The sequence below is a fragment of the Lissotriton helveticus genome, chromosome 4_1 (assembly GCF_964261635.1).
Source record: "Lissotriton helveticus chromosome 4_1, aLisHel1.1, whole genome shotgun sequence".
NCBI lineage: Eukaryota > Metazoa > Chordata > Amphibia > Caudata > Salamandridae > Lissotriton > Lissotriton helveticus.
Window position 1 is genome coordinate 1,104,881,109 of NC_136063.1, and position 26,350 is coordinate 1,104,907,458.

The following is a 26,350-nucleotide window of genomic DNA, read 5'->3' on the forward strand; positions in this document are numbered from 1 at the left end:
TGCTGGGACATCTGGCCTCTGGAAACACCCCTATTGCCTGAGCGACGAAAAGTGCTCCCCCGAAACTGTTGGGACTGGAGAGCTCCCATGGACTTCGCAGTCTCGGTATCCTTCTTTATTTTTTCCAAGGTGGTATCAACCTCAGGACCAAATAATCTGTCAGGGTTTACCGGCTGGTTGAGGATGGTAGTTTGGATCTCAGGCTTAAACCCGGAGATTCTGAGCCATGCCTGACGTCTTAACATCACACTGGTGTTAATTGCCCTGGCTGCAGTGTCCGCAACGTCTAGTGCACACTTAATTGAAGCGTTGGAGATGAGCTTCCCTTCCTGGATAAGCATCTCCGCAGCCTCCTTATATTGGTCTGGGAGATGTTGCAACAGGGTCTCTAGTGTGTCGTAGTGTGCCCTGTCGTACCGAGCCAAGAGTGCCTGCGTGTTAGAGATACGCTAGATATTGGCCGCCTGAGCTGCTACTCTTTTTCCCGATGCCTCCAGCACTTTGGATTCTTTGTCCGGGGGAGGAGCTTCACCAGTGGTCTGCGAATTCGCCCTTTTGCGGGCCTTAGAAACGACCAGGGAGTCCAATGGCAACTGGCCCTTGATGTAGGTTGGATCGCCAGGTGCCGGTCGGTACTTTTTTTCAATTCTAGGGTTGACTACCCTTGACCGTGTGGGTTCCTTGAAGATGTCCGCAGCATGTTTCAGGACCCCCTTTAGCATAGGGAGAGTTTTCACAGTCTTTTCAGCTGTTGAAAAAGTGTCAAAGAGGAAGTCCACCTCCACAGGGTCAGCATGCAGTTCAACGTCGTGGTTTTTTGCCGCCCTCTCGATCAAGGCATTGAATGCCGCAGAATCCTCATTGGGAGAGGTCTTGACATTGTAGACCGGAGGGTCAAGGGCGGGTTGCTGATCCCCTTGGTCTCCCGCGTCCACCCATGAGTCCTGTTGTACATCAGGATCTGTGTGGGCCGGGAAGTTGTATTCCTCGTCCTGATCCCCAGCATCCTCGGCATCCGAATAAGTTGGTGAGGGTGTGGCAACTGTTTGAGTCCGAGGAGCCAGTGGTTCGACCAAGACCGGTGAATCCGAAGCAGGCTTTTTGCGCTTTGGAGGAATGGTGTATGACTCCAAAGGCGTCGTCGCAGTAATTGTCCGTCTGTAAAGCGTAAGCTTCCCGGTGTCGGCATCGATGAAACGCTCCGACTGATCCTCCACCAATGGTGGTCGATGCTTCAAGCCCCCAGCCGGGAGAGTAGGCTTCGACCCCGCAGTACTTTGCAAGTTCGCTTCGGGCACCGACCGTGGTGCGAAGGCCTTCGGTGCCACCTTCGGCGGCAACGTGAAGAGGATTGGCGTCGATGACTTGGAGGTGGGGACCGACTGATTCGGTGCGGAAGGTGCCTCGGGGTCTTCCGCCGAAGCCTTGTCCCTGATACGTTTCAGGGAGTCCGAGACCTGCTTCGTGAAGGAAGCGGACGGCTTCGTCGACACGACAGACGATCTTGGTCCACCAACGTGTGAAGACTCGAGCGTTGATGACTTGGGCTGTTCCGGCCGAGGCTTTATCTTGTCGGCGGGCTGGGTAACCGCTTTCGGGGCCCCAGTCTCCGGCTCGACGCCCTTGCTGGTCTTCGGCTCGACGCCCTTCTTGGACTTTGGCTCGACGCCTTTGCCTGGCTCCGGCTCGACGCCCGTCTTGGACTTCGGGTCGACGCCCTTGCTCGACTGTGGCTTGACGCCCTTCTTGGACTTCCTTGTTCATCACCACCCCCTTTTCTGAATCATTTTTGGCCACTATAGGTGTGGCAGGGTATACTCAGACATGAGTCCCTTGCTCACTGCTCCATCAGGATTCAAGCAAGCCGGGCCGACGACGCCTGAAATGGCAGAAAACCGGTTCCCGGAAGCTTGTCTCCTTTCTGGTGAAGAATTGGCTTGGTAGTTTGGTCTGCCCTGTTCCCATGATGCACTGGGCCAGGGACAGACTAATTTGCATATAGCCAGGTTCTGAGCTGGGATGGGGCAGTGAGCTAAATAACGGTGATGGATCAAGCCCTGATCTTTGGACTGGGTAAGAGTGGTCTGCTTAATTCAGACACTCTGTTCATCACCACCCCCTTTTCTGAATCCTCCTTGGACTTCTGCTCGACGCCCTTGGTCAGCTTTGGCTGGACGCCTTTCCCCGACTTCGCCGGGTCGACAGCTTTCTTCGGCCTGGGTTGTTCCGACACCTCGGAAGACGAGGGTGTCGACGGGGGAGCAGACGTTTTCGGTTTCGATGGCGTTTGAACCACTTTCGGTAGTGTTGACACCGAAGGTTTCACTTTCGTTTTCATTTTGGATAATGGCGGCTCCGCCGAAGTGTCCGGAGCCGGGCCGGGAGGCGGGGCCGTGGATCCTGGTAGAAGGTCTTGGGTTAGGCCGATTGGCGATCCCTCGACCTGAGCCTTTGTAAGTGTTCGAACGGGGCATAGCTCTTCCTCTGAGCTATCTTCCATGGCCCCATAGGCCTCATTGTCGTCTCCTACCTCGTCGACGACTTCTTCTACGTCTAGGCCTTCGACATCCACTTGGTAGTCGTAGTCTATTTCTTCCGCTGGAGGTGAAATCTGCAGCTGAACTTCGTGTTCGTCTGCTTCCTCGCTGTCGAAGATGTCCACCGGTGCCGGGGCCGACTGCCGGGCCTCCATGCGCGCCACGCGCCGAAGCCGAATCGTCTTCTTTGAACGAAACCGTGAACAAGCCATACAGTTGGCTTCATCGTGGTCCGGCGACAGGCACTTGTTGCACACCGGGTGGACGTCGATGTGTGGGTACTTCGACCCGCACACGGGACACTTCTTGAACAGGCTCCGTTCCATGTCGCGTTGTCGAGGGTCTTGCTGCGTCGACTGGGTCTCGAGCACCAAAGAGTCACGCGACTCCCTGGATGTCCAACTCGGGAAGCGAGTCTGAACAGAACTGGGCACCGAACGCAAACAATACCGACAATACGAAAAAGACCTTTTGGCCTCGAAAAGGTTTATTGTCGATTCCGAACTGGAGAGAAAGAAAGTACATCCGAACCCAATGGCGGAAAAAAACAATCTGGGGATGGAGTCGATGCCCATGCGCACTGTAGTCCAGGGGAGGAGCCACCTATCTCGTGATACTTCGAAGACTCTTCCAGGACAACAATGTGCAATCATCCGGACCCAACACTAGGCGGCGATCTATGCTATAGATATGAATTCAGCAGCCCACATGCCTCGAACGCAAGGATTATTTATGACTCTCCAGAAAGCGGTGGAGTCTTTTAGTGTTATTGCCTCTGTCAAGTCATCCCGAGCTTGCTTATGTAACTGACATTTACGCCCCTTGACATCTAACTTGTAATTTTTTCGGCAAATGGACACCCAATCCCTATCTCTTGGGGAGGTCTTTAGAGCATCTTTAAGCTCTCTAAGAGCACGGGAACATTGTGGGTCAAACCATCTCAGGTGATCTTTTGACTCTCAGCAAGGTATCAACTGTTTGGGCAACCTGTTTGAAAGCCTCAACTTATTCTGCCCCTTCCACTTCTTGGTCTAGACACCTTAAAATTACCTGTTCACCTTAAAAAGGGATTTATAAAAGGCCTCTCCGTCAACCTGTGTCCTATGCAGCCTCCTGCCCTGGTCCGTGGTCTGTGGCCCTGGCCTCCTCCCTCCCATTCCAGGCAGTTCATAGTGGTGGCAAACATCCACCAAGGATAAGGCGAGGGGTTAGGATCGCTAAAAGCACTGTGACGGATACTAAACCCTGGACACACAGTTTCTAAGTGTGGTAGAGACAAAAATATAATCAATAAAAGAGGCACATCCTCTGCCTTTAAATGTGGGGTTAACCAATTTATCCTGTTGGACGTCAATCATGTCCATCATATGCATTAGCGCATGCATGTTTAATAAGCCACATAGCTCCCTGCCCTCCTTTGTATGTTCCATGTGTGGGCCATCCTCAAACATTCAAGTTGACCAGTCCCCACAAGATGCTCTTAGGTTTGGGCACAGGTGCCAGTTAAAATCACCTGCTAAAACTAACTGAAGCCCCGTCAACCCTCGCTCCTGCGTCTGTGTGAGTCTAGCATCCAAATCGTGCAGGCTTGCTGGACCCTGTCCATGTCACGTTGCATTATAAAACATTATTCAAAGTAACCTGTAACCTTTAGTAAGAAAGGAGAGCCCCTGCACAACCTCGGAGAGTCCCAGGCCAAGTCTGTCCATCTACCCTGTAATGTGAGATTAACATATATAACCAACCCTCCCATGACTCTCCCTGATGTTGCCTTACGACCCGGACAAAAGAAGGTTTTATATCCCTCCAAAAAAAAGTTATTTACAGGTTCCCAATGTTTCTTGTAAACAAATAATCTGGGAATACCGTACACAGAGTAGCCATTCTGCATTCTTAAATTTAGTGGATAGGCCTGCTATATTCCATGAAAGAATTTTGATTTCTCTCCCGTTTGGCCTTACTACACTATCAATTGCTTGGATACTATTTGACATGGGAACGTTCGATGTATGAACCACTACCCACGTGGGCATTTACAACCTGTTGAGCACAATAGTATGGCCTTCCACTATCCCTTAGATGATCTCTTCTCCCCTCCTCCCTCAATCTAAATTAATTATGGGGGAATCACCAATTCTATCAACTTCCCTCGATGGACCTAGTCAATCAATATCATTTAGGTCTCAGAGTGGTGCAAAGACGTTATTTTGCAATGGTGCATTGGCCCACCCGAGTGCACCCTCTTGTCGACACACATCTCTATAATGTTGATTGGATAAGGGCGAAGTTCTATAGAAAAAGCCCAACGGGAGCAATTTAACGCATGAGTCCATCTCAGCTTGATAAGACCTATTACTCGGAAAAAGTGCACTTCAAGGGTTTCAAATTTCACTACATTAAACTGCTGCCCAGTTATTGAACTACATTTCTGTAAATTGGAGAAAATTTAGGCACCCCTATAAAGTACTTAATTTGCAATGTATTCACCAACCTAATCCTACCTATTTAATATACTTTGGTATTTCTCAAATAATTTAGTTCCAAATAACACTAACATTTTAATTTACTTTACTGTTAATAGCAATAGCCTGTCAAGTTAAATTATAATGCTACTGTTTGTAATTAATGCCACTTTTTATTTTTAAAATTTTATAAAAGTTAAGATTAAGTATGTGAGTAGTATATCTTAGGCAAGGCAACTCACCTGAATACCCCCTCCCCTTTTAGTTGTATCTTACTTTTACTAATTGAATGTCACTTTTTTTCAAATTTACCCTCAATTTAATTATGTTATTTGCTTTGACATGAAGTGTACCTCAGACTAGTAGTTATCGATATATTGATCACAGTAATGCGGTATCCACAAAGTAGCAGTGTTGTTGGAGTGGAGATATATTCTCAGAAGACTGGCTGATTATGTAGTTGGACCGGCACTTTATCATGTCAAAAGGCGCTACCACCAACCTAGGTTTAACACATGGACGTGTCCTTCCACTCCTAATATTTATCCTCTATACAGAAGACTTGGGGAAGGAATTGAACACAATTTGATCCTTCCCCCTAAACCTAGTTTAAAGAATATTGCTGTTCTGCAATATTTTGAATGGTATTATTATCCTGGACCACACCATTGTCAGAGTTCCAAGATGCTTACAGGCACTTGAAGGATAGAAAAATGACACATAAATGGACACTAATTCAAAAGCAAAGGTTCTATAGTAGTCATTGCAAATTTGTAGTTTGGTACATGAACACATGTGAATTAGATCATACATCCCGCTATGCCTATTTACCAATTTGGTTCAATAAAAAATTAAAGTTTGGTACTACTCTTTCTCATCTTAAAAAGAAATCTACACTATTGTTTACATTTAGGAATGTCTGGTCCAATCTCCTGAGCCCATCAATTCTCCTATTCCTCTCTGTCACATAGACAGAAATTCTTCGATTCATAGTTTATGGGCAAGAGGCATTCCCTCGGAGCATAAATGCACAACCTTGCACCGTGCGGACCATAAATGCACAACCTTGCACCGTGCTGAATTTATAGATCTTCTTGGTTTGCTTCAATCTACTGTCCAGGTACAACTATTTCTGGAATTTGCAGCTTTGAGACAGAATGGCCTGTGAGGCCCGCTTTATTAAACTTTGCTTTTGGGCACGCAAAAGTGCTTTGAAAGTGCGTTGAATTCAATCAATTAGTTTGGGAAGAGGTTTATTCATGGAAAAATAGCCACCACAATTCCTTGTCTTCACATTTATTAGCCTCACTGAGTGAGCTACAGCTGTTGCAATACAGGCTAGCTTTCTTTATATTCAAGCTTAAGAAATATCTAAAGCAGAGAGTGAGGGGCGTGGCTTGGCCGCCGGCGAAAATGGACGCGTGAGCTCTGAGCTCCGCGCCGGCCTTCCCCGATTATCCTGCTCTACTTTCTCCTTGTGGCCCGAATGACTTGGGATTGACCACATCCCCACCCGCGGACATTGAGGTTTGGTTTTGGAGCGGTGGGGCCGACCCAGCGGCGGTGCGGAGGCGCGCCGCACCCGAGATTTTGCGGACGGCGCCGGCCATCTTTTGCGGCCTGTGCACCCTGCTTCATCCCCGGCCTCGATTACTCGGGTGGCCGACTTGCGGTGAGGGCCGGCCGGCCGCCGGCTGCCACAAGGGTCGGGACTTCAGCTTCGCAGCCGATCGACGGCGGCGGTGGATGGACCGCCCCAGAGTGGAACTGAGACAGGGCCCGGTCGAGGGTGCCCTCAGGTGAGAGGACTGGGCACCTCCTGTTGCTGCGGAGGCCTGCCGGACACGGGACCAGGGGGGCTCCCTGCTCGAGCTCTGGGGACTGTGGGCGACCCTGATCCTGCGGTGACTCGCTGAGAGTGCTCTGCTCGCACTGGGCATCTGTCCTGTGGAGCTGGTGTGCCCTGCCAACTGCGGGATACCTGAGGGGTCGGCGCTGCGGGCCCCTGACGCAGCCGCGTCCTGAGGAGCCTTGCCGGTTGCTGCTGGTGCAAGGGAGCTGGGACCCGGACGAGGTGCCTGAGACCATAGTGGGCCTGGTCCCGGCAGCGGTTCATCCCCGGCATGCAGGAACATTGACCCCCCCCTGGCTGGGGCCGGAACCATCAACCGCTGGCGTCGCCAAGCAGCGGCGGACGCACAGGCTGCCACACACCTGATCTCCTGCTCGTGGGTCCGAGGGGGCAGCTCGACCTCGGGGCCTGCTTACGACGTCTGCCCTGGGCAGCGCGGCACGCCCGCCCAGTGCTGGGAGTGGGGTTCTAGACCTGGGGACCTGCAGCGGCGCTGCCACGTGCGCGACTGGGGGAGTGACACTTGGGATTGCAGGATTGTGTTCTGACCCGCCGGCACAGCGTAGACTCCTGGTGGATCTAACTGAGGGAACACCCAACACCTGCTGACCGAGGGCTGAGACCGGCGGCCGCCATGGGGAAGCGCTTGAAACCTCCCCCTGACCCCGCGGAGGAATCGGCGAGCGGTCAGGACTCTGCGCTGGCCGGTGGGTCGACGGCGGGCCTACAGCAGAGCCAACTAGATCAGATCTTGAAAGCCATCACTGACACCAGAGAGGCCTTGCACCACGACATCGCTCAGGTATCCACGAATGTGGGGCTCCTGCGGGCAGACCATGGCAAACTGGCAGACCGGGTCAAACAGGCTGAAGTTCGGCTGGACGCACTGGAACCCACGGTCAGGGCATCTGAGGCTTCTCTGGGTGAGCTGCAACAACGGGTGCACTTGCTGGAACAGAGGGCGGAGGACGCAGAGGGACGCAACCGCCGCAATAATATACGCGTGGTTGGCCTGCCGGAAAAAATTGAAGGTTCTGACATATTGGGCTATCTTGAAACCTGGCTGCGCGACGTGGTGGTCCCGGAGGGTCTGACACCGCTTTACACCCTGGAACGCGCCCACCGGGTGCCGGCCCGACCTCCTGCTGCTGGTCGACCTCCTCGGCCGGTGGTGGCGCGCCTGTTGCACTACAGGGACCGAGATATTATCCTGCAAAAGGCGCGTGCACTGGGGCCCTATCAAGTGGACAATGCCCGGGTTTCCATCTACCCGGATTACTCTCTTGAAGTTCAGAGGCTGCGCTCAACCTTCCTGGCAGTTAAGAAGGCTCTCCGTGAGGAGGGTATCCGTTACTCTCTCTTGTTCCCGGCCCGCCTGCGGATCATGATGGAGGGCAAATCCTCCTTCTACAGTTCTCCTGACGAAGTGTGGGACTGGCTGGAACTGTACAGGGCCGGTGCGGATGCACATCTGACATCTGGGGAACCGCGGAGCGCCGCACCGCGACCTAGGCGAAACAGGAGGCACAGGAGACGACCACCGAATGCTCGGACCCCCTCGGTATCACAGACTGAGCTGGAACGCAAAGAGGCCCTCCGGGCGGTCTCTACCATTTCCAAGACAGTGGAGGCGACATCAGCGATGGAGTCGGCCTCCCATAGGGGCTCTGAGGATGGGATGTCGGAAGGTTCGGGCGGTGGCGGCCCCATGCCACCCCATGTCACTCCTGGGACTGCGGATGACTTGCTAGACGAATGACCCTAATGCCCCCCCCCCCCGAAGTGGTATTGTATATGTTGCTGTGTTCCTGGTCTGTGTTAGGGGAGGAGGCATGTATCCCGGGCGGGCAGGGAGTTGTTGGGCGGCTGCCTCGTACACTTCATGGCTCCTGACATTGACTAGGTGGGGATGTGGGATGCCTAAGACGTGCTGGGGGAGGCCGGTCGGGCAGCGGCATGTGTACCTCACGGTCTGTTGGAAGTGGTGCCGAACCCCCCCCTATCTCACACCTATTGTGAGACTCTGGTAGTTACCAGAGACTGTTCTTCTTGGGACTTCTGCATTTGGATGGGTTTCTACGGTTTGGGGCCTATTCTGGGGATGGGTGGGACACAGGATTGTTGGGTGGTTTTGGGCTCTGGTTTTTGGGGTGTTGTCAGTGTGCCTGGAGTTTTTTCTTTACTCAGAACTGTACTTGCTATTGTGAATGGGGACCTTATCTGAGCTGAAGTGTGTAACCTGGAATGTGCGGGGACTGAATTCCATGCTAAAGCGTCACAAGGTGCATGCCTATCTTGTTCGCAGGGGGATCCAGGTAGCCTTCCTACAAGAAACACATGTTGACCAGACGGAGGGGCGGGCTCTGCAGCGCAGGTGGCGGGGGCAGCTGTTTTACACTGTGTACTCGGCCTTTGCAAGGGGAGTTTTGATCTGAGCAGGGGTTCCCTTCCAGCCCTTGATGACCGTGGTAGATCCTGAGGGGAGGTTTGTGGCTGTGCAGGGCCGACTGGATGGGAGGGACGTAACGCTCTGCAGTGTTTATGCCCCGAATGTGGAGCAACCTGCCTTTTTCACACGATTATCCGGGAAACTGGCGACAGTCCTGGCTAATACGGTCCTACTAGGGGGGGATTTTAACTCGGTGTTAGATGTGGAATTAGACAGGTCTCACCCACCACTGGTGCAAGCAGCAGCTCACAGGCTAGCGAAGAGTAGGAGAGAATGGCAAAGTAGCTGGGGCCTGGTCGATGCATGGCATACTCAACACCCTACTGAGAGGGATTTTTCCTTTTACTCCCCCCCACATGCTCTACATGTTCGCCTTGACAGCATTCTCTGCTCGCCGGACGCTCAGTGTTTGGTCCGCCACAGCGAATACCTGGCTAAATCGATATCCGATCATAACCCTTGCTTGGTAGCGGTCCAATGGACAAGGCAACGCCAAGCTATCCCGACGTGGCGGTTGAACCCATTGGCGCTGGAGGACGCGGTGTTTAAGGCTGATGTACGAACTGGGGTGAAAGGTTTTTTCACTACCAATGAGGGCACGGCATCGAGTAGGGCGCTGGAATGGGGCGCCTTTAAGGCGGTAATTCGGGGAGTCTGTATTTCGGCTACCGCGGGAGTCCGTAAGACCCTCCTACAGGACGTCACGCTCAGCGAGGATCGCTTGCGCGCAGAGGAGCGACGTAGTCATACGACTCCCGAGGCTCACGGAGCGGTTTCAGCTGCGCGAGAAGAATTTGCGTCAAAGATGGAGAAGCTCCGCTGCTTTGACTATAAGGAGTTTCTTATTAGAGCTCAAGCTGAACGTGACAAGGTGGGCTCCCTGCTGGCCTGGCTGGCTAATCCTGGGACTCGAGGCACTCAGATTGTGGCTTTGGCTACCCCGGAGGGGCACATGGTTTACACTCAATCGGAGATCAACACCCAATTCTTGGCATATTATACACGCCTTTACAGGAGCGAGATGTCAGGCGCGCCTGTGGCGCTTGATGAATTCCTGTTTGCGGCGCGGCTTCCCCGGCTTGACCCGGATCACGTGGATCGCTTGGGCGGGGATATCACTGTAGGGAAGATACGTGTAGCTATTAAGCACATGGCTCGCCACAAGACCCCTGGCGCGGATGGTCTACCGATTGAATTTTACCCAGCCTACGCGGATGTGCTGATCCCGCGGTTGCAGGCGGTTTACCGGGAGGCCTGGGACGCCGGGGCTTTACCCGCGATCACTCGCGAGGCCTTGGTGATACCCTTACTGAAGCGTGGCGGCGATGCCGGCTCTCGCTCGGCCTATCGCCCACTATCCATGCTCACGACGGACTACAAGATTCTGAGCAAGGTTCTCGCGACGCGGCTTCTTGCTCACATGCGCACTTAGGTGCACCCCGATCAGGCGGGCTTTATTCCCCAACGCACCACCGCCACCTGTGTGCGTCGGCTGCTTCGGGTCATGGGGAGCAATATTGACGACCTCCGTGATGCCGCTGTCCTTTTGATTGACATCGAGAAGGCCTTTGACAGCGTTGAGTGGCCATACCTGCTCCGGGTACTGGGGGACTTTGGACTGGGTGAGCGGTTTGTGAAGTGGACTGCCTTGCTTTATGCCGCGGCCACTGCTCGAGTCAAGACAGGTGCTACCATCTCCGCCGCGTACAAGGTTGGTAGGGGGACGCGACAGGGGTGCTCTTTGTCCCCTCTACTATTCGCGCTCGCTATAGAGCCTCTGGCAGCTCACGCCCGTATGGGCCGAGCTTATGAGGGTCTCTCACTGAGAGGTGATACCCATTACATCTCCCTCTATGCGGACGACTGTTTGATGTTTTTAGCGAACACCGGCGATTCCCTGCGTGGGGCCGAACGCTTGCTCTTAGATTTTGGCCACCTTTCAGGACTACGAGTCAACTGGGGGAAATCTGGTCTCTTCCCGCTAGCACTAAAGACGGATAACTCCCACCCCGGGGTCGAACTGCGTTGGGAGTACCATTGCCTCCCCTATCTCGGTACACATATCTATCATTCTTCGCTGGCCCTCCTAGAGGGTAACATCGACAGAGCGATCCGGAATCTGCGAGGCTCCATGGGATTCTGGCGGACACTGCCTCTGTCGGTCGCGGGGCAAGTGGCGTTACTGAAAATGGTAGCACTTCCCCGTTTATTATATCTGTTCCGCACTCTACCAATATGGATCCCGGCGTCAGTTTTTAGCAGACTCCGCTCCCTAATCTCCGGGTTCATCTGGGGATCGGGTAGGCGGCGCGTTGCGCTGGCCACGTTGATGCGTCCCAGGGCAGAGGGGGGGCTTGCGGTCCCGGATTTTGAGTGGTATTACCTGGCGGCGCAGCTGCAGTGGCTTACCCAGGCAGTGGCCTTAGAGTACCGGGGCCCAGAGGGGATGCAGGGTAGACTGTTTCCCAGACACGTCATCTCTTTTATAATCCTGGGCCAGAAGCTGGACCTTACCCAGCTCACTCTGGAGGAACGTACACTTCGTAGCTGTTGGCTTCGTTGCCATAGGCGCTCCGGTACCGTTCGCCCATATGCCCCTGAGATTCCAATGGGGATGTGCACGGCCTTCCCGCATGGAGGTGACTGGTCTGCGCTGGCTACCTGGGAGGAGCTCGGTCTGCAAGTGCTCGGTGATCTTTACAAAGAAGGTACGCTGCTCACATTCCAAGAGCTGCGAGACGCTTACGACCTTCCAAGAGGTGACTACCTGCTGCACGCCGCGCTGGTGGCCGGGATTCGGAGACACTGGAGGGAGGGGCTCACCGAGCCACCGACATCTGAGTGCTGCCAATATGTGGTCATGCCGGCTGGTACTTACAAGGCCGTCACCTGCCTCTACCGGAGGCTGTCGACTGAAGCCCTACAGCCCATGGATGGACTGAGAGCCAAGTGGGAATGTGATGTTGGGCGACCGATTCCTGAGTCGACATGGCCACAGCTAGTGCGACGAGCGTGGAAGGGCACTAGGAACGCCAGGTTCCAATTGATCCAGTTCTTTACTCTACACCGTGCGTACCTAACACCGATTAAGATTTTGCACTATTTTGAGGGCGCATCGTCGCTCTGTCCTCGTTGTGGAACGGCGGGAGCGGATTTCGCACACATGTTTTGGTCCTGTGGTGAACGGACTGGTTACTGGGAAGCGGTGATGGCCTGCCTGAATGCTGTCACGGACCGGCAGATAGACACGGATATGGGCGCTTGCTTACTGTTATGGTTCCCTCACACCCCCCGTACTCGCGTTACTAGTAAGTTTTATGATTTGGGCCTGATTTTAGCCAAAAGAGAGATCACCATGCACTGGAAATCCAACCAAGGTCCCAGCTACTTGCGTTGGAGGGCCGCTCTGATGCGATGGGCGAGGGCGGAGAGCGCATTGCGGTTGCAACAGGCCAGGCGCCTAGACAACGACAAGGCCTTAGAAGAAGCTAGAGCGTGGGAGGACTTGGTGATAGCACTCCAGCTGCCTGAGAGCGAACTGAGTGAAGATGAGGAAGCGGCTGCACCGTAGACATGATATTTTAGTGGGTACCCCACTTCCAACGAAGCACACGATTACTACACGCACGACGGGGGTTCTGAGAGATCGGTTCCCCCCACTGACACGGACTACTTTCCATTCTTCTTTATTTTGGCAGGGAGGAGACTTTCTGTTGATTAAAAGCTCTCCGAGGGAGGGCGGAAGGCACACTGACAGGGGGGGTGGGACACAGGGCGGGAACTGTTTCGGGGATTGTTATATATAAATGGCTTCTTGTATGAGAAGTATTATCATCCTGAAATGTCCTTTGTCGCTGCATTATAGTGCCGATTGTACTACTCTCTTGTCAAACCTGATTGCCAATAAAAAATCTTTTTACAAAAAAATAAAGCAGAGAGTGAAGGAGAAATCTCACAGTAGAGACTTAATGCTCTAATGTCAAGTTACTCTGTACAAAGCATGATCACCATATCTTAAAGGGAAATATCTCTGAATGCAAATCCTTCAGTTTAAGCTCCTAAACTTCACTAAATACAATAGGAAAATAGCAACTGAGAATGATTTGATTCTTTAACATTGTTATTATGAAAATGAATCTCTTTCCGCAATCAATGCATCTCTCATGCTGCTCTCTGAAAGCAAATTCGGGTTTAGGAAGGAAGTCAACTTGGCCAAGGGTCATACTTGCAATGAGGTTGAATATTTTTACTTCAGTTTACAGTTAATTCCAGAAATCAAATGATCTGAAATTAAATTAAAGGTATAATGTTCGAACCCCAGGTTGTTGTTTTTTTGTTCTGCCGGTCGTGCTGTTTTACACATTTGAATACAGCAACATTTCTTCACTTTGGGACATATTTTATATTGTGATTGCTTTAACTAACACTTCAATAGTTTTTCCAAACAAGCATTAGCCTCATACCTTCATCAATTTTGCAGGAAAAACAAAGCCAGCTTATGTCTACAGTTGTTGAAAGCTGTTTTTAATTAGCACCAACTATTATTCTCATGATCCAACACTTACTAACACCTGGTATTAAGCAGATGTGCCTGTCTTCATATGAAAGCTCCCTGTTCCTCCTCAATGCTAAGTCTATAGCTCTCACCATTGAGCTTACAAAGAGTAGACGTGGGTTATTTTATCACTTAGGAACCCTCTCGTCCGTGAACTTTACCAGCTGGCTGTGGACCACCTGCAATGATGGGGAGTCAATAAATATGCTTCCCAAAAGCCAATCCTAGATAAACTGTGGGGTGTTTTGGTCTTCAAGTTCCACGGAGAAGCTAAGCCAACTTAGCATGACTACCACCTGATTATTTTCAAGTTGTTCCAGTTTACCCTCTAGTAACCAGCAACTTCCCTAAGGTTTTTGCAGATCATTTTGGTACAGTTCAAGCCTGCCTCTCTATGGAATAGCCTATTACAAAAGTGTGCACCCTAGAAGGCACATGTGTAATTGCAGCCCTACTGTAAACTGCTGTGCTAATGCCACCCATGCTTAAGAAAATATATAACCAGTTCCTGAATGGAGTCTTTGACCTCTTGGTCTGACTACCCTCCCGTGTCATTCAGCAATGCTAAGGAGATGGGCCGATGGTCCACCAGGCAACTCTTAGCTGCTGAAAACAGATGACACAAAGAAAAGACAACATCTGCTACTGGGAGCAAAATGGAAGGAGGTAGTTTTTGTAGAACATGTAAACCTAATTTTATTGGGAAATGAAGAAATCATACAGCAGTATTGTGGATTGTATAGCATATATCAATGCACCTAGGAAAATATAAAGATCAACAAGTTGCCTTGAAGCCCTCTAATCACCTCTCAGACCCTCTACCTGCTAATGCTGTAAAAGACTTTATCCCCTTGCTCCTCCCTCTCTGGACCAAGATCATCAACAGCTCTCTGCAACAAGGCCACATTCCAGACTCCCTTAAGGTGGGGCAAGTCACGCCTATACTCAAGAAACCTACAGCTGATCCGGCTGACCTAAACAACTATCGGCCCATCACCAATATCCCCACCCTGGCCAAACTGCTGGAGAAATGTGTCCAACTCCAACTAACAAAACACATTGATCAATTTGACCTCCTCAACCCTCATCAATCAGGCTTCAGAGCGAAACATAGCACGGAAACAGCAATGACACACATAACTGATGATGCCCTCCAAATTCTGGACCGCAATGAGTCCTGCCTCCTCATCCTTCTTGACCTCTCCTCAGCATTTGACACGGTCAAGCATGAGAATTTGCTGGAGCTGCTAAGTACTAGAATGGGGCTATCGGGAACTGTTCTCAAGTGGTTTTCGTCCTTCCTTCACAACCGGTCTCAGAGGTTCAAGATCGACAATGTGCTATCTACACCTGTGCCTGCAGATCTAGGTGTCCCACAAGGATCCTCCCTCTCCCCCACACTGTTCAACCTCGTTATGGAACCGCTCGCCACCTTGCTTCAAGCATCCAATGTTCAATTTCATATGTACGCTGATGACACACAACTCTATCTAAAGTTACAATCCCCGGAAGATATCAAACATCTGAACTCCACGCTTATCAACACCCAATCCTGGCTGGCCGTTAATCACCTCAAACTAAATGCCCTGAAAACTGAGTTCCTACTCATCTCACCTCCGGCGAAAATCTCCACCACCCAGACCTGGCTCAACAACCTAACAGCACTCAATGTCCAACCTACCATCGTGGACTCGGCGAAATCCCTAGGCATCACACTCGACGCAAGGCTCAACATGCAGCAGCACGTCAGCAATGCCACAAAAGCAGCTAATTTCCAAATTAACACGCTGAGGAAAATTAAACCTTTCCTCCCGGCCAAAGACTTCCAAACGGCTGTACAGGCTTTAGTCATCCCTCGAATAGACTATGGAATTGCGGCCCTCAGCGGTCTCCCGCTATCCACAACAGCACCTTTAAGAGCCTCCCTGAACGCTGCCGCGAGACTCATTACTGGATCTAGAAAGCATTCGCACATATCCCCAGACTTAAAGTCTCTAAAATGGCTGCCTTTTGAAGCCAGAATACAGCTAAAAATTGCAGTGATGACACACGCGGCCGTACACCACAAGGCACCCAACTACCTCGCCCAAAAGCTGTCTATATCAGGAGGTTCGAGATCCAATAGGAGTACAAAAAATCTACTCCTGAAACCTCGTAGATTCCGGAAAGTGAAAACTTACAAGCGCTCCTTCTCAGGAATGGCACCCAGGATCTGGAATGCGCTCCCGCCTGAAACAAGGCTGATCTCCTCCACTGCACTCTTCAAGAAAGAGGTGAAAACAATCCTTCTGGCCAAGATCTCCTGATCGTTATAGAGGTTGGTTCAGAGACTCTGCATTGGTTCATGTCACTGCTCACCCTATCCCTTGGCACTATACGCTACTTGTTGGGGGCATTACTACGCTACTCTCTTACTACCGACCAAGACCGGTTACACGTTGGTTTACTGATCCTCCTAAACACCTCTGTAGTGGGATCAATGACTTATGCTGTCCTATATTACTTCCTTAATGGATTGTATTTGGATTGGTTTTATGTATGTTTTTATTATCCATGTTATTACCATGTTATTGACTATCATACTGTTCCCATTATCTCTACTGCCCCTACCCTGTCTTTGTGAAGCGCTCTGATATCTGTAAGGATCCTGTTCGCGCTATATAAAACTTTGAATAAATAAAATAAATAAACACATAAAAGAGTATCTGTTGAGGGTGGTAAAAGCCATCAAGACCAAACAAATGAATATCACCATAACAAGAAGATATAGGAGTCTGTATACGACATATCAGCTCAGCACTGAATAACCTCACAAAATGACAGATACCTGACAATTAGTCAGAAACACTTTATTCGATTGTTTTAAAATCATAAAAGTATGCTACAGAACCATAATCAATCATACAGACAAGTTTTTAAAACAAGTTAAAAAGTTAAAAAGTTACTATACACATAAAAATTCATATAAAAATCATCTGACAATTATAAAACTGAAAATACATGGTAAATTGTGTATGTGGAAAGTGGTAACTGCTACAAGCACACGATATGTAGGGAATGAGTTAGTGGCGATTAAATGGTAATTACATGTGCGTTTTTATTAAACATGCAACCAGCAGTACCACCAAACTAAAGCAGTGTGAAAATTAAAAATATCTATTAACGGCAAGGAGAGCGGGGGATTGAAGCTTGCAATATCTGCTTTTGAAAATGTTAACAAATATTGGCATATGTACTTTAAAATGAATATTGTTTCACAGAAACTCTTTGCGCAAGGACATCCCCCAGCAAGTGAACTTTACTCTCCTGTTACTCCCCACTCCTGTTACGAAGGTAAAGAACCTGGGAGTCTAGATCGATAATAAGCTCTCCTTCAAACCCCAAGTAAATGCACTGACCTCCTCCATCCACTGGTCTCTGAAAATCATCCGGAAGATCCTCCCTTTCTTACCGGAGGAGTGCAGGAAAACTGTGGTGACGGCCCTCGTGCTATCCCGCCTCGACTATTGCAATAGTTTATTCTTGCAGGCACAACAGGGGCTGCTTAACAAACTGCAGGTACTGTAGAACGCTGCAGCCCGTCTTATCACAGGCCTACCAAAGTTTGCCTCCGTCTCCGGGGAACTGTCGAAGCTACACTGGCTTCCAGTGCGGAAACTGATAACTTTTAAATCCTTGTGTATAGTCTTCAAGGCGGTCCATGGATTTGGCCCGTTGTTCCTACAACAGCATTTCCAGTGGTACAGGCCGGGGAGGCATCTCAGGTCGGCAGGCTGGGGCTGATTAGGACCCCACGCATTAGGAAAGTATGCTGGGGTGGCAGAAGTTTTGTCCTAGGGGCAGCTACCGCCTGGAATTCCTTACCAACGGCACTGAGACAGATCACGGACTTGCTGGCCTTCCGGAAAAGTTTGAAAACGTGGCTGTTCACTAATTAGTCAGGAGGTGTAGTCCAGGGGAGCTATCACTATAGCGCCAGGACACCGTTTGGTAACAGCGCGCTCTACAAATGTTATAAATAAATAAATAAATAATTTTAGAATCTAATATTACTAGCAACACATACAATTTTCCTAAATATTTTCTGCACGTCTTCAACTAACAGTAAAACAGAATATGTTTTTTCATAACTGCACCACCATCAAAATAAAGCAGTTTATTTTTGGAGTGTAAAGCTGTGTGTCAGAAGCCGACATTGAAATAACGCAGCCTAAAAACCCTTCACAATGCATTAGTCAAAATGAATGTTTTTCCACAACGTATCTCCCAAGTATTATTTTAGGGGGAAAAAACTATTAAACAGATCTGCAGATTCTTTATGGAGAAAATAAATGAGCAGGAAATTTTTTCAGGCTGTCACCATAATCCAAAGCTCTCATCTTCACTAGTGGATGCTCAGACACCCATAGGAGCAAATACACATTTGAGCATGAGCAGAGTGCTAAAAAATGTATGGCACTGATCAGTAAGAAATATTCACAAGGTGTTAGTTGTTAAGAGGTGGCATTCCTTATACTTCCACCATCCACCCAAATGTGTCTGCAGGCCCCTAACAATTCAGTCTTTTAAAATATGAGAACGTGTATTTTCTCACTGGAGAAGTAGAAAACACCCATAACCCATACAAATGACAACAGTTCTACTCTAATACAGCCAGCATCTAATCATAGATATGTGAAATCTGATGCGCTTAAAAGTGTCAGATTCACATCACAGATTACAAGCCTTTCCACTTTGCTGATGTTCTTTTTTTTTTTTTGGTGTGGCTAAATATCATGCAAAGTAAGAGGATTACAGGCAGTGCCTGAACTGAAAATAAGGTGGGCACTTGCCCACTAAATTCCTCACTGGAATGGGGATCGACAAACCTTGATACGTGTCTATATGAAACCTCCCCTACCTCTTGTAATATTGGGAAGGCATTTCATTGCAGACATGAACTTAGAGTGGAACACTTGTACCAGGAAATCACATTATCTCCCACTACCCTAACAGGCACACTGGACAGACTCATTGATGGATGCCTGCAGATAATGGCACCCAGAAGCTAGGGAACAATCATACAATTTGGAGACACATAACACATTGGCCACTTCTTCATCGTCATCGTGCTTCAACACCCTGCACATGCTCCGTAAGATCTTCCGATGGATCCCGACCGAAACCAGGAAGAAAGTCACCCAGGCACTCGTCACCAGCCGACTGAACTACGGGAACACCCTGTACGCGGGAACCACTGCCAAACTACAGAAAAGACTCCAGCGCATACAGAACGCCTCCGCACGACTCATCCTGGACATCCCTCGCCACAGCCACATCTCGACCCACCTGAGAGACCTGCACGGGCTCCCCGTCAACAAGAGGATCACGTTCAGACTCCTCACCCACGCACACAAGGCTCTCCACGACATGGGCCCGAAGTACCTCAACAGCCGCCTCACTTTCAACACACCCACCCGCCAGCTACGATCGCCCAGCCTCGCCCTCGCCGCCGTACCACGCATTCGCAGAGCCACCGCTGGAGGAAGATCCTTCTCCTACCTGGCGGCCAAGACATGGAACTCCCTCCCCATCCACCTACGGCTGACCCAGGACCACCTCTCCTTCAGGAAACAACTCAAGACCTGGCTTTTCGAGAACTAACAGACCCCTCCCCTCAGCGCCTTGAGACCCTACTGGGTGAGTAGCGCGCTATACAAAATTGCTGATTGATTGATTGATTGATTGATCCTAGGTGCTCACATGTAATGTGCAACAGGAGTGCAGTTCGGACCATGCACCAGTAGAGGTGCTTGTGGGAAGGTAGAAACGTCTACTGTGGGGTGTTTGCAGATTGAAAACCTAGTAGTTTACTGACAATATATTCTCACAACATCTGGCCGAATAAACGAACACATACGTTAAAACAAATGTAGGCATATACATTAGGATGTGGGTTAAGCAGCACACAACTGGCAATCCTAGCTACTTTTAGCACAGAATAGCTTTGATTACCTAGGAATGCATTTTACCCAAGATTCTCAACAGACCTAGGATCTAAAGTTATCACCACTGCAGAGCTGCCATTGATAACCACACACAATCAGAGTACCATTGCAGCCTCAAAGTGGTGGGCATCCAATGAAATTATTAGGAGATTCCGCTGATTACCCTTAATGATTGGCTCTTAGCGTGTCGTGTTGACTCTGGCACATGAGCTGAACTGTTAAAACACAGAAACAAGGTTACTATGGGCACTATATTGGGGGGGGGGGGGGCTAATTCTACCAGCCCAACCCAGGCAACGAATGAAATTCGGAATTGCTGGCACAAGGCATGAAGATTGTTGGGCTGGAATGGACTCTGCTCGGGTGACACAAGTTAATAATCTGAAGGGATTTACAACTGGGAAACAATCAGAATCTCAAGGGGAGGGGGAGACATTTGGGAGTCTGGTTCTGCTGGGAATAGCTGAAGAGGGTGAGTTTCTGGAGAAGCACCAAGAGAGATATTGAACTAGGGTGTCTGTTATTCAAAGGAGATCAAACTAAACACTGTCTTTTCCTTACAGCCCCTCCAGTACAAGAATAGTGCCAGGACATGAACAGATGTGACATTATGGAAAAAACAATCCATCTTGCGAGAGGCTGCCCATACAAGCATTCAAGAATTAGGCAAAGGAGGACTTTCTTTGACCCGAGTGTATTAACAGTATGCTGGGGCATTAGGAGTAGGACTAGATTGAATGCAGCAGTAGATTCACTTATCTGTGTTAATATGAATTAAACAATGATGGATGTTACATTGTGCGAAAATTGTTATAATTTTACTGTTAATTACCAATAAAAAGTGTTACATTTAAAAGACAAAAGTGTAACTTAATCATGGCATCTGTGCTTAAATAGACAAATCTTCACATGCGCTCAACTTTTTCCAATAGCCACAAGGAGATCTCAAGTAATTTAAAGCACCCTATTTGGGAAACAATTTACAAATACAACAGCTGAAGAGGCAGTACATCCAAACCATATACTATGTTGCATTGGAGAAGTGCAAAAATAACCACAATCTCACCTTTTGCTTCTTATCTTTATACTGCTTGACCAATGTGATCAAATGCTCAACAAGAAACATGAAATATAGGCCTGCTAGTGCTGTCAGACCTTTCCATGTTGCATCTAAATGAGCAGGGGATTCGTCGAAAGCATGGCTATGTGAATGGGTATTCGCATGGAACGGCTCTGTATGATGTCGTCTTGCATGGGACTATGAGAGAAAAATAAAAAAATAATATGAGTAAACATTTTTCACAATCAAAATATATTGAAACACATGCAGTAAACAGGATTTGGAAGTTATTAAATTAACCAAAGAAATGGGGGTTTTAATTAAATCAATCCTTCAAAGTCACAACATTTTTGGGAACTTTTTGAACTTGTTTGTGTGCTGAGGAGGTGATACTACTCATGAACTGCACAGAAATGTTAACATCTGCCAACCCTTATTGAGATACTGCCTGTGGCATTTCTCAGCTCATCTGCACACAGCATCTTGCCCACATGAAAATGTACGAGGTGTGGGCATGATCAGAGCTGACTTGCTCTCCAGCCTCCTTCCTCCGCACTAGAATCTAGTCCTCTTGGGTAGCAACGGATTTTTATATCTATATAGTCCATAAAAGATCTACAGCTTGGCTATAGGAGCTGTATTAGATGTACGACCTAATGGGGCCTAAAAACAATGTTATGTATAGAAAGGTAGGGTACTGTAGTCATTGGGACAGTTATAAGGATGCGATGAGTGTGCTCAGGTCAAAGATATTTTCTAGTCCTATTAATGTGTACCCGCATACAGTGCAGTCTCTGGTTGATATGAACAACTACATGCATGCACAAAGTCATCCTGTCCGGGGTCATCTCGAACATTAGGCTGAAGATGACAAGAAAAAGAGATTGTCCTTCTTGAATGTCATGGACAGGAAAAGACTTCAGATGATGGGGAGAAACCGCTGTCGATGGAGAGAAACAGCCAAAACAGATAGGTTCGAGAGAGTCAACACCTTGAACCAGACATTTCACAGTGTTTGAGAACACAAATTTTCAAACATCCATTGAACATCACATTTATTATCCATCAATAATCCAAGCACAGAAAACAACCAAAGAATTCCCCAAAGGGCTGGTCAATTTGCTAAACTTTCATGATTTAGGAGAATAATACTAACAAGAAAACCCCTATGTATCTCAATCACAAATCCAAAATACCTGAAGTAACCAGCTCTAAGCAGAAGACTGAGCAAGCCCGGTCCATTAATTTCAACTGAAAAAATGCAGACTCTCCAATCCACATCAGACAAAGTTTAATGTACAGATAACTTAATTAAAGACAAATGCAAGGTCCCACCAACAAAGATAAATAAAAGAAGGAAACCCAATCAAGAGTGTTTTGCCAATGACGAGAGGCATTGCTTAGTCAGGAAAAACAAAAGAAGTCAAACCCTGCAAAATATTGCGCAACAGCTGACCGTGTAGAGATTAGAAAGAAGAGATTTCCAGGCGTTAGGGTTGAATACTGAGGAAGCATATCCTTTGAGATGAGATTTGCTGAATTTTGGAATAGTCAGAAGGTGTGCCGTACTTCAGTGTAGATTTCTAGGTAGAACACAAGGAGTGAAGTGTGAGGCCATGTCATAAGTGATGTTCCATGGAGGGCTCTGTAGCACTGATAGGAAGTAAAGTACATGCTGCACCTCTGAATGGACAGCCAGTGCAGGGAACAAATGTTTGCCATAATCTAAGAGTAATTAAGTAAGTAATTCTTTATTGCTCAGTTAATTAAAACAATTGCAATTAGCATTTTTACAAGTAGGTGAACTTAAAATAATTTTTTTTGTCTATTAAAACATTGCTATCATACATTTCGGTAAACTTAACTTAAATATTCTGAGAACATCATAAAGCTAAAAAATACAGCTTGCGAGTCGTTAGGCTTTTGCTTATCTAGATGCCAAGTCATTGTGTGGACAAAAAGAGTCTTTATTCTCGTCCGTACCGCGATGGGCTCTTGGCGCAATTTTGCGCAGAACCATCAAAAGGATGTGATAAAATGAAAAGCAAGCCCATAGACTCCCTGCAGCCTCTACAGATTATTAAGATTTCGTGATCCGTCCACGGTGATCGTGGCATGAATTTGTGGTAGGGGCATACTGGGACGGCAGTCTGAATTAAATGTTGTGTAGGTTAGTTTCTTCCGGACTCTCCTTTCTGTCATTCTGCTTCTTTTCAGCTTTTGAGGAATTTGACCAGATGACTTGCTAATTGGATGTTTTTTCCGTCGAAACATGCTTTGACTGCCTGCCGGCATGTCCTTATTCCCAGTTTATTTAAGGTTGGCTTTAGATGTTGTCGGCGCTCCTTATCCAGACCTTTGCAGATGCATATTAAGTGAAGGATGTCCTCTTTTGTATCCCCACATAATCGGCAGCTTGATGTAGTTTGTGGCCGTTTCCACAGGGGTAGATGGTTTTGTGATGGAAGGATGCCCAGCCTTAGTCGTATAAATTTCTCCTTAGCAGACCGTGTGTTGCCAGCTATTAAGTAGCTTTGGCATGAGCTACTGGTGTCGTTTTGGATGACAGTCCAACCGTGTGCCCTTTTAGTTAATGCTGCTTTGTCCTCTATTAGCGACATGATCCTTACAGATTTATTTGCTAGTTGTTTAAACGAGTTATGTGAGATAATGCTCTTCCAAGCATCTTGTAGCTCCAAAGTTTGTATTGAATGCTTTAAATAGGTTGCGGCAGCACTTGTGTTTCTCCTTGCTAGCTCATTCCAGAGATGGTGGTCCAGGGATGAGGCCTCGGCTCCCCGTATTTTATGCCAACTTTTGGCATAGGCACCCATTCTTTCTGTTCCTTGGTTCCTCAGGCCAAATTCAAGTCTTATTTGTGCTTGATAGGTGTATTTAGGCAGATTGAATAACATTCGCATTGCCCTGGCTGTTGTATTGTTCAGTATCTGTGCATCCCTTCCTCGGAGGCATTCGCTTCCGTAGGTGATGGCCGGTGTTAGTTTTGCTTGAATTATTTGTAGGAGTGGAGTGAAACTGCGGCCGGATACTTTCTTTTTAAGATTTCTCAGTGCAACCGATATTGTGGTTCCTCTCCTTGATATTTCTTCCTTCTGAGGGAGAAATGTCCCCTTTCTGTCAACAATTACGCCCAGATATTTGTATTCGTCCACGGTTTCCAATGTTAGGCCTCCCATTTGCCAGAGAAATTTGGGTGTGGTAGTCTTCACGTTTATTCTGATGGCTTCTGTTTTTGAGAGGTTTATGCTGAGGCCATTCGTAGCCGCATAGGTGTATGTTGTGTTGATTAGGTGTTGTAGCCCTATCGGCGTGAGGCTGATAAGCACGATGTCATCGGCGTACATCAAGTTTGAAACAATAAATCCTCCTAGCTTTGGGGCGAGAGGATTGCATTCGTCTAGCATTGGAGAAAGTTCCGACATAAAAATGTTAAAAAGGGTCGGGGCTAGAACGCACCCTTGTTTGAGGCCCTTGGTCGTCTGTACTTTTCTTGACAGGCAGTCTCCTGAGCCCAGCTTGATTATTACCCATGTGTCCGTGTGTAATAGCATCAGTTGTGATAGTAAAGTTGTCGGTATTTTCCTGTTAACCAGCTTCTCCCATAGTAAGTTTCTGTTGATGTTGTCGAATGCTGAAGTGAAGCCAATGAAGAATACATAGAGGGGTAGGCTGGCAAGTTTGGCGGCATCTAGTAGGAGAGTTAGGGCCAGAATATTAGTCGTTGTTCCTGATTTTTTCCGAAAGCCTGTCTGGGTGATGGGGATTACAGCATTTTCATTCACCCATTCCGTGAGGTCCTCTAGTAATAGACCTGCATAGTATTTAGCCTCGGTGTCGATTAAGGCAACAAGTCTATAGTTTTTTTGATCATTTTTGCTGCCTTTCTTGTGAATTGGAGCTATTATTGAGCCTTTCCATGAGTCTGGAATTGTTTCCGTTTCAAGAATCTGTTTGATTAGTGGCGATAGGGCTGCTGCCCAGTATTCCGGATTTCGTTTATACAAGATGGGAGGAATTCCATTGGGGCCTGGCGCCCCCTCTGTCTTTCCTTTTGCTATCCTGCTTATAATTTGTTTTTCTGTAAAGCTCATTGAAGTGGTCTCTGTTAGTTGTGTACAGTCTAAGGATTTTCTATTGAGTTCTGATGGCTTCTTGGCAGAGTTGTTTGTTGTTGTATTGAAGTGGAGCAGTAGATATTCAGACCAGGCTTCTTCAGTAATATGAGAATTTATGCTGGGCATTGTTGAGTTATGGAGGTCGTTCACTGTCTTCCAGAATCTTCCACTTGTGTTGTTTCATTTTGCATCATGGAGCAGCTTTGCCCATAACTCTTTCTCCGCCTCCCTTTTCAGGTTCCAGATTACTTTCTTCTTGATGGATTTTTGTTTTTGCAGTTCCTTTTGGACTTCTTTGTCCGGACCATCTCGGTGTAGTTGCCGCAATAATTTATTGATGTTTCTCTTATGGTACTTCAAGTTTATGTTCTGTTTTATTATATTGTCTTCCTCTTCCTTGTTATGAGAACTCTTTTTGGAGCTAGGTTGGTTTTGATATTCCGATATTGTGTGGTCCGTTTTTGATCTTGTTTGGGCAGTTCCAAGGCTGCTGGTAAATAATTGCCATCGGCTTAGATTATCTGTCAGGGTCTCAATGCTTTATTCCCACAGTTTTTTAGCTTCTTTTTCAAAGCCTTCTAAGTTATGCGTTTTGCATTTTATTCTTTTTTGTATGACCGAGTAGGAAGATCCCACGTTAGCTACTGGTAGGGTAACCGCCGCCCCATAGGTGTCTAGAGTGATCTCTTGCGGTAAGTGGTCGCTGGTTGCGGGTGTTCCTATTCGAAAGTCCAGAATTTTGCCAAACAGTTGTAGTGATGAGAATGTAATGTCTATTGTGGAGCTTGCAGTTGCATTGTGAAAAGTGGCTGCCGATGGGATGTCGTTTATGAAACGGCCGTTTAGAGCTACAAGGTTGAGATGTTGCAAATATTTCAAGCTGTCTCTTGACAGTCTGTTTTGATTTCCCCATTTACTAGCCACCTGTTGAGGGATTCCCCACGTGTTAAAATGTTCTTTCAGGAGTGAGTCCCTTGTCTGGGGCCCGCCTAAGTACATATTAAAGTCCCCTGTTACTTAGAGGTTGGTTGTTGACTCCTCTGACAATATCTTTGTTACTTCTGCAGTCAGTAGTTTCATCCCGGCTTTTTTCTCTCGGAGGTGAACATATAAGTTTAGAGCTTTTGGTTTTGATCTTTTCCCCCTAGTTCCAGCTCTATTGTTTTTATGCTGTTGTTACCTGACTGTGTGGCGTCTTTTTTCTTTTTTTCATTTATACTCTTTATTAAGGAGTATATGGTTTGGCCACCTTTTGAATGGCCATATTTGGCATTTCTTGTAGCTGGTATGTGATGTGCTTTAAAGCCCTGTA

At 48.0% G+C, this 26,350-nt stretch overlaps 1 protein-coding gene across 1 annotated transcript in view; it reads right to left on the bottom strand.

The window, feature by feature from the left end:
* Positions 1-26,350, bottom strand: part of SLC39A6 (solute carrier family 39 member 6) — a 408,063-nt gene that overhangs the window by 269,611 nt on the left and 112,102 nt on the right. Inside the window, exon 4 of the mRNA XM_078687710.1 lies at positions 20,909-21,100. Within this exon, the coding sequence (XP_078543836.1) occupies positions 20,909-21,100 (192 nt within the window). The remainder of the gene's footprint in view (positions 1-20,908; positions 21,101-26,350) is intronic.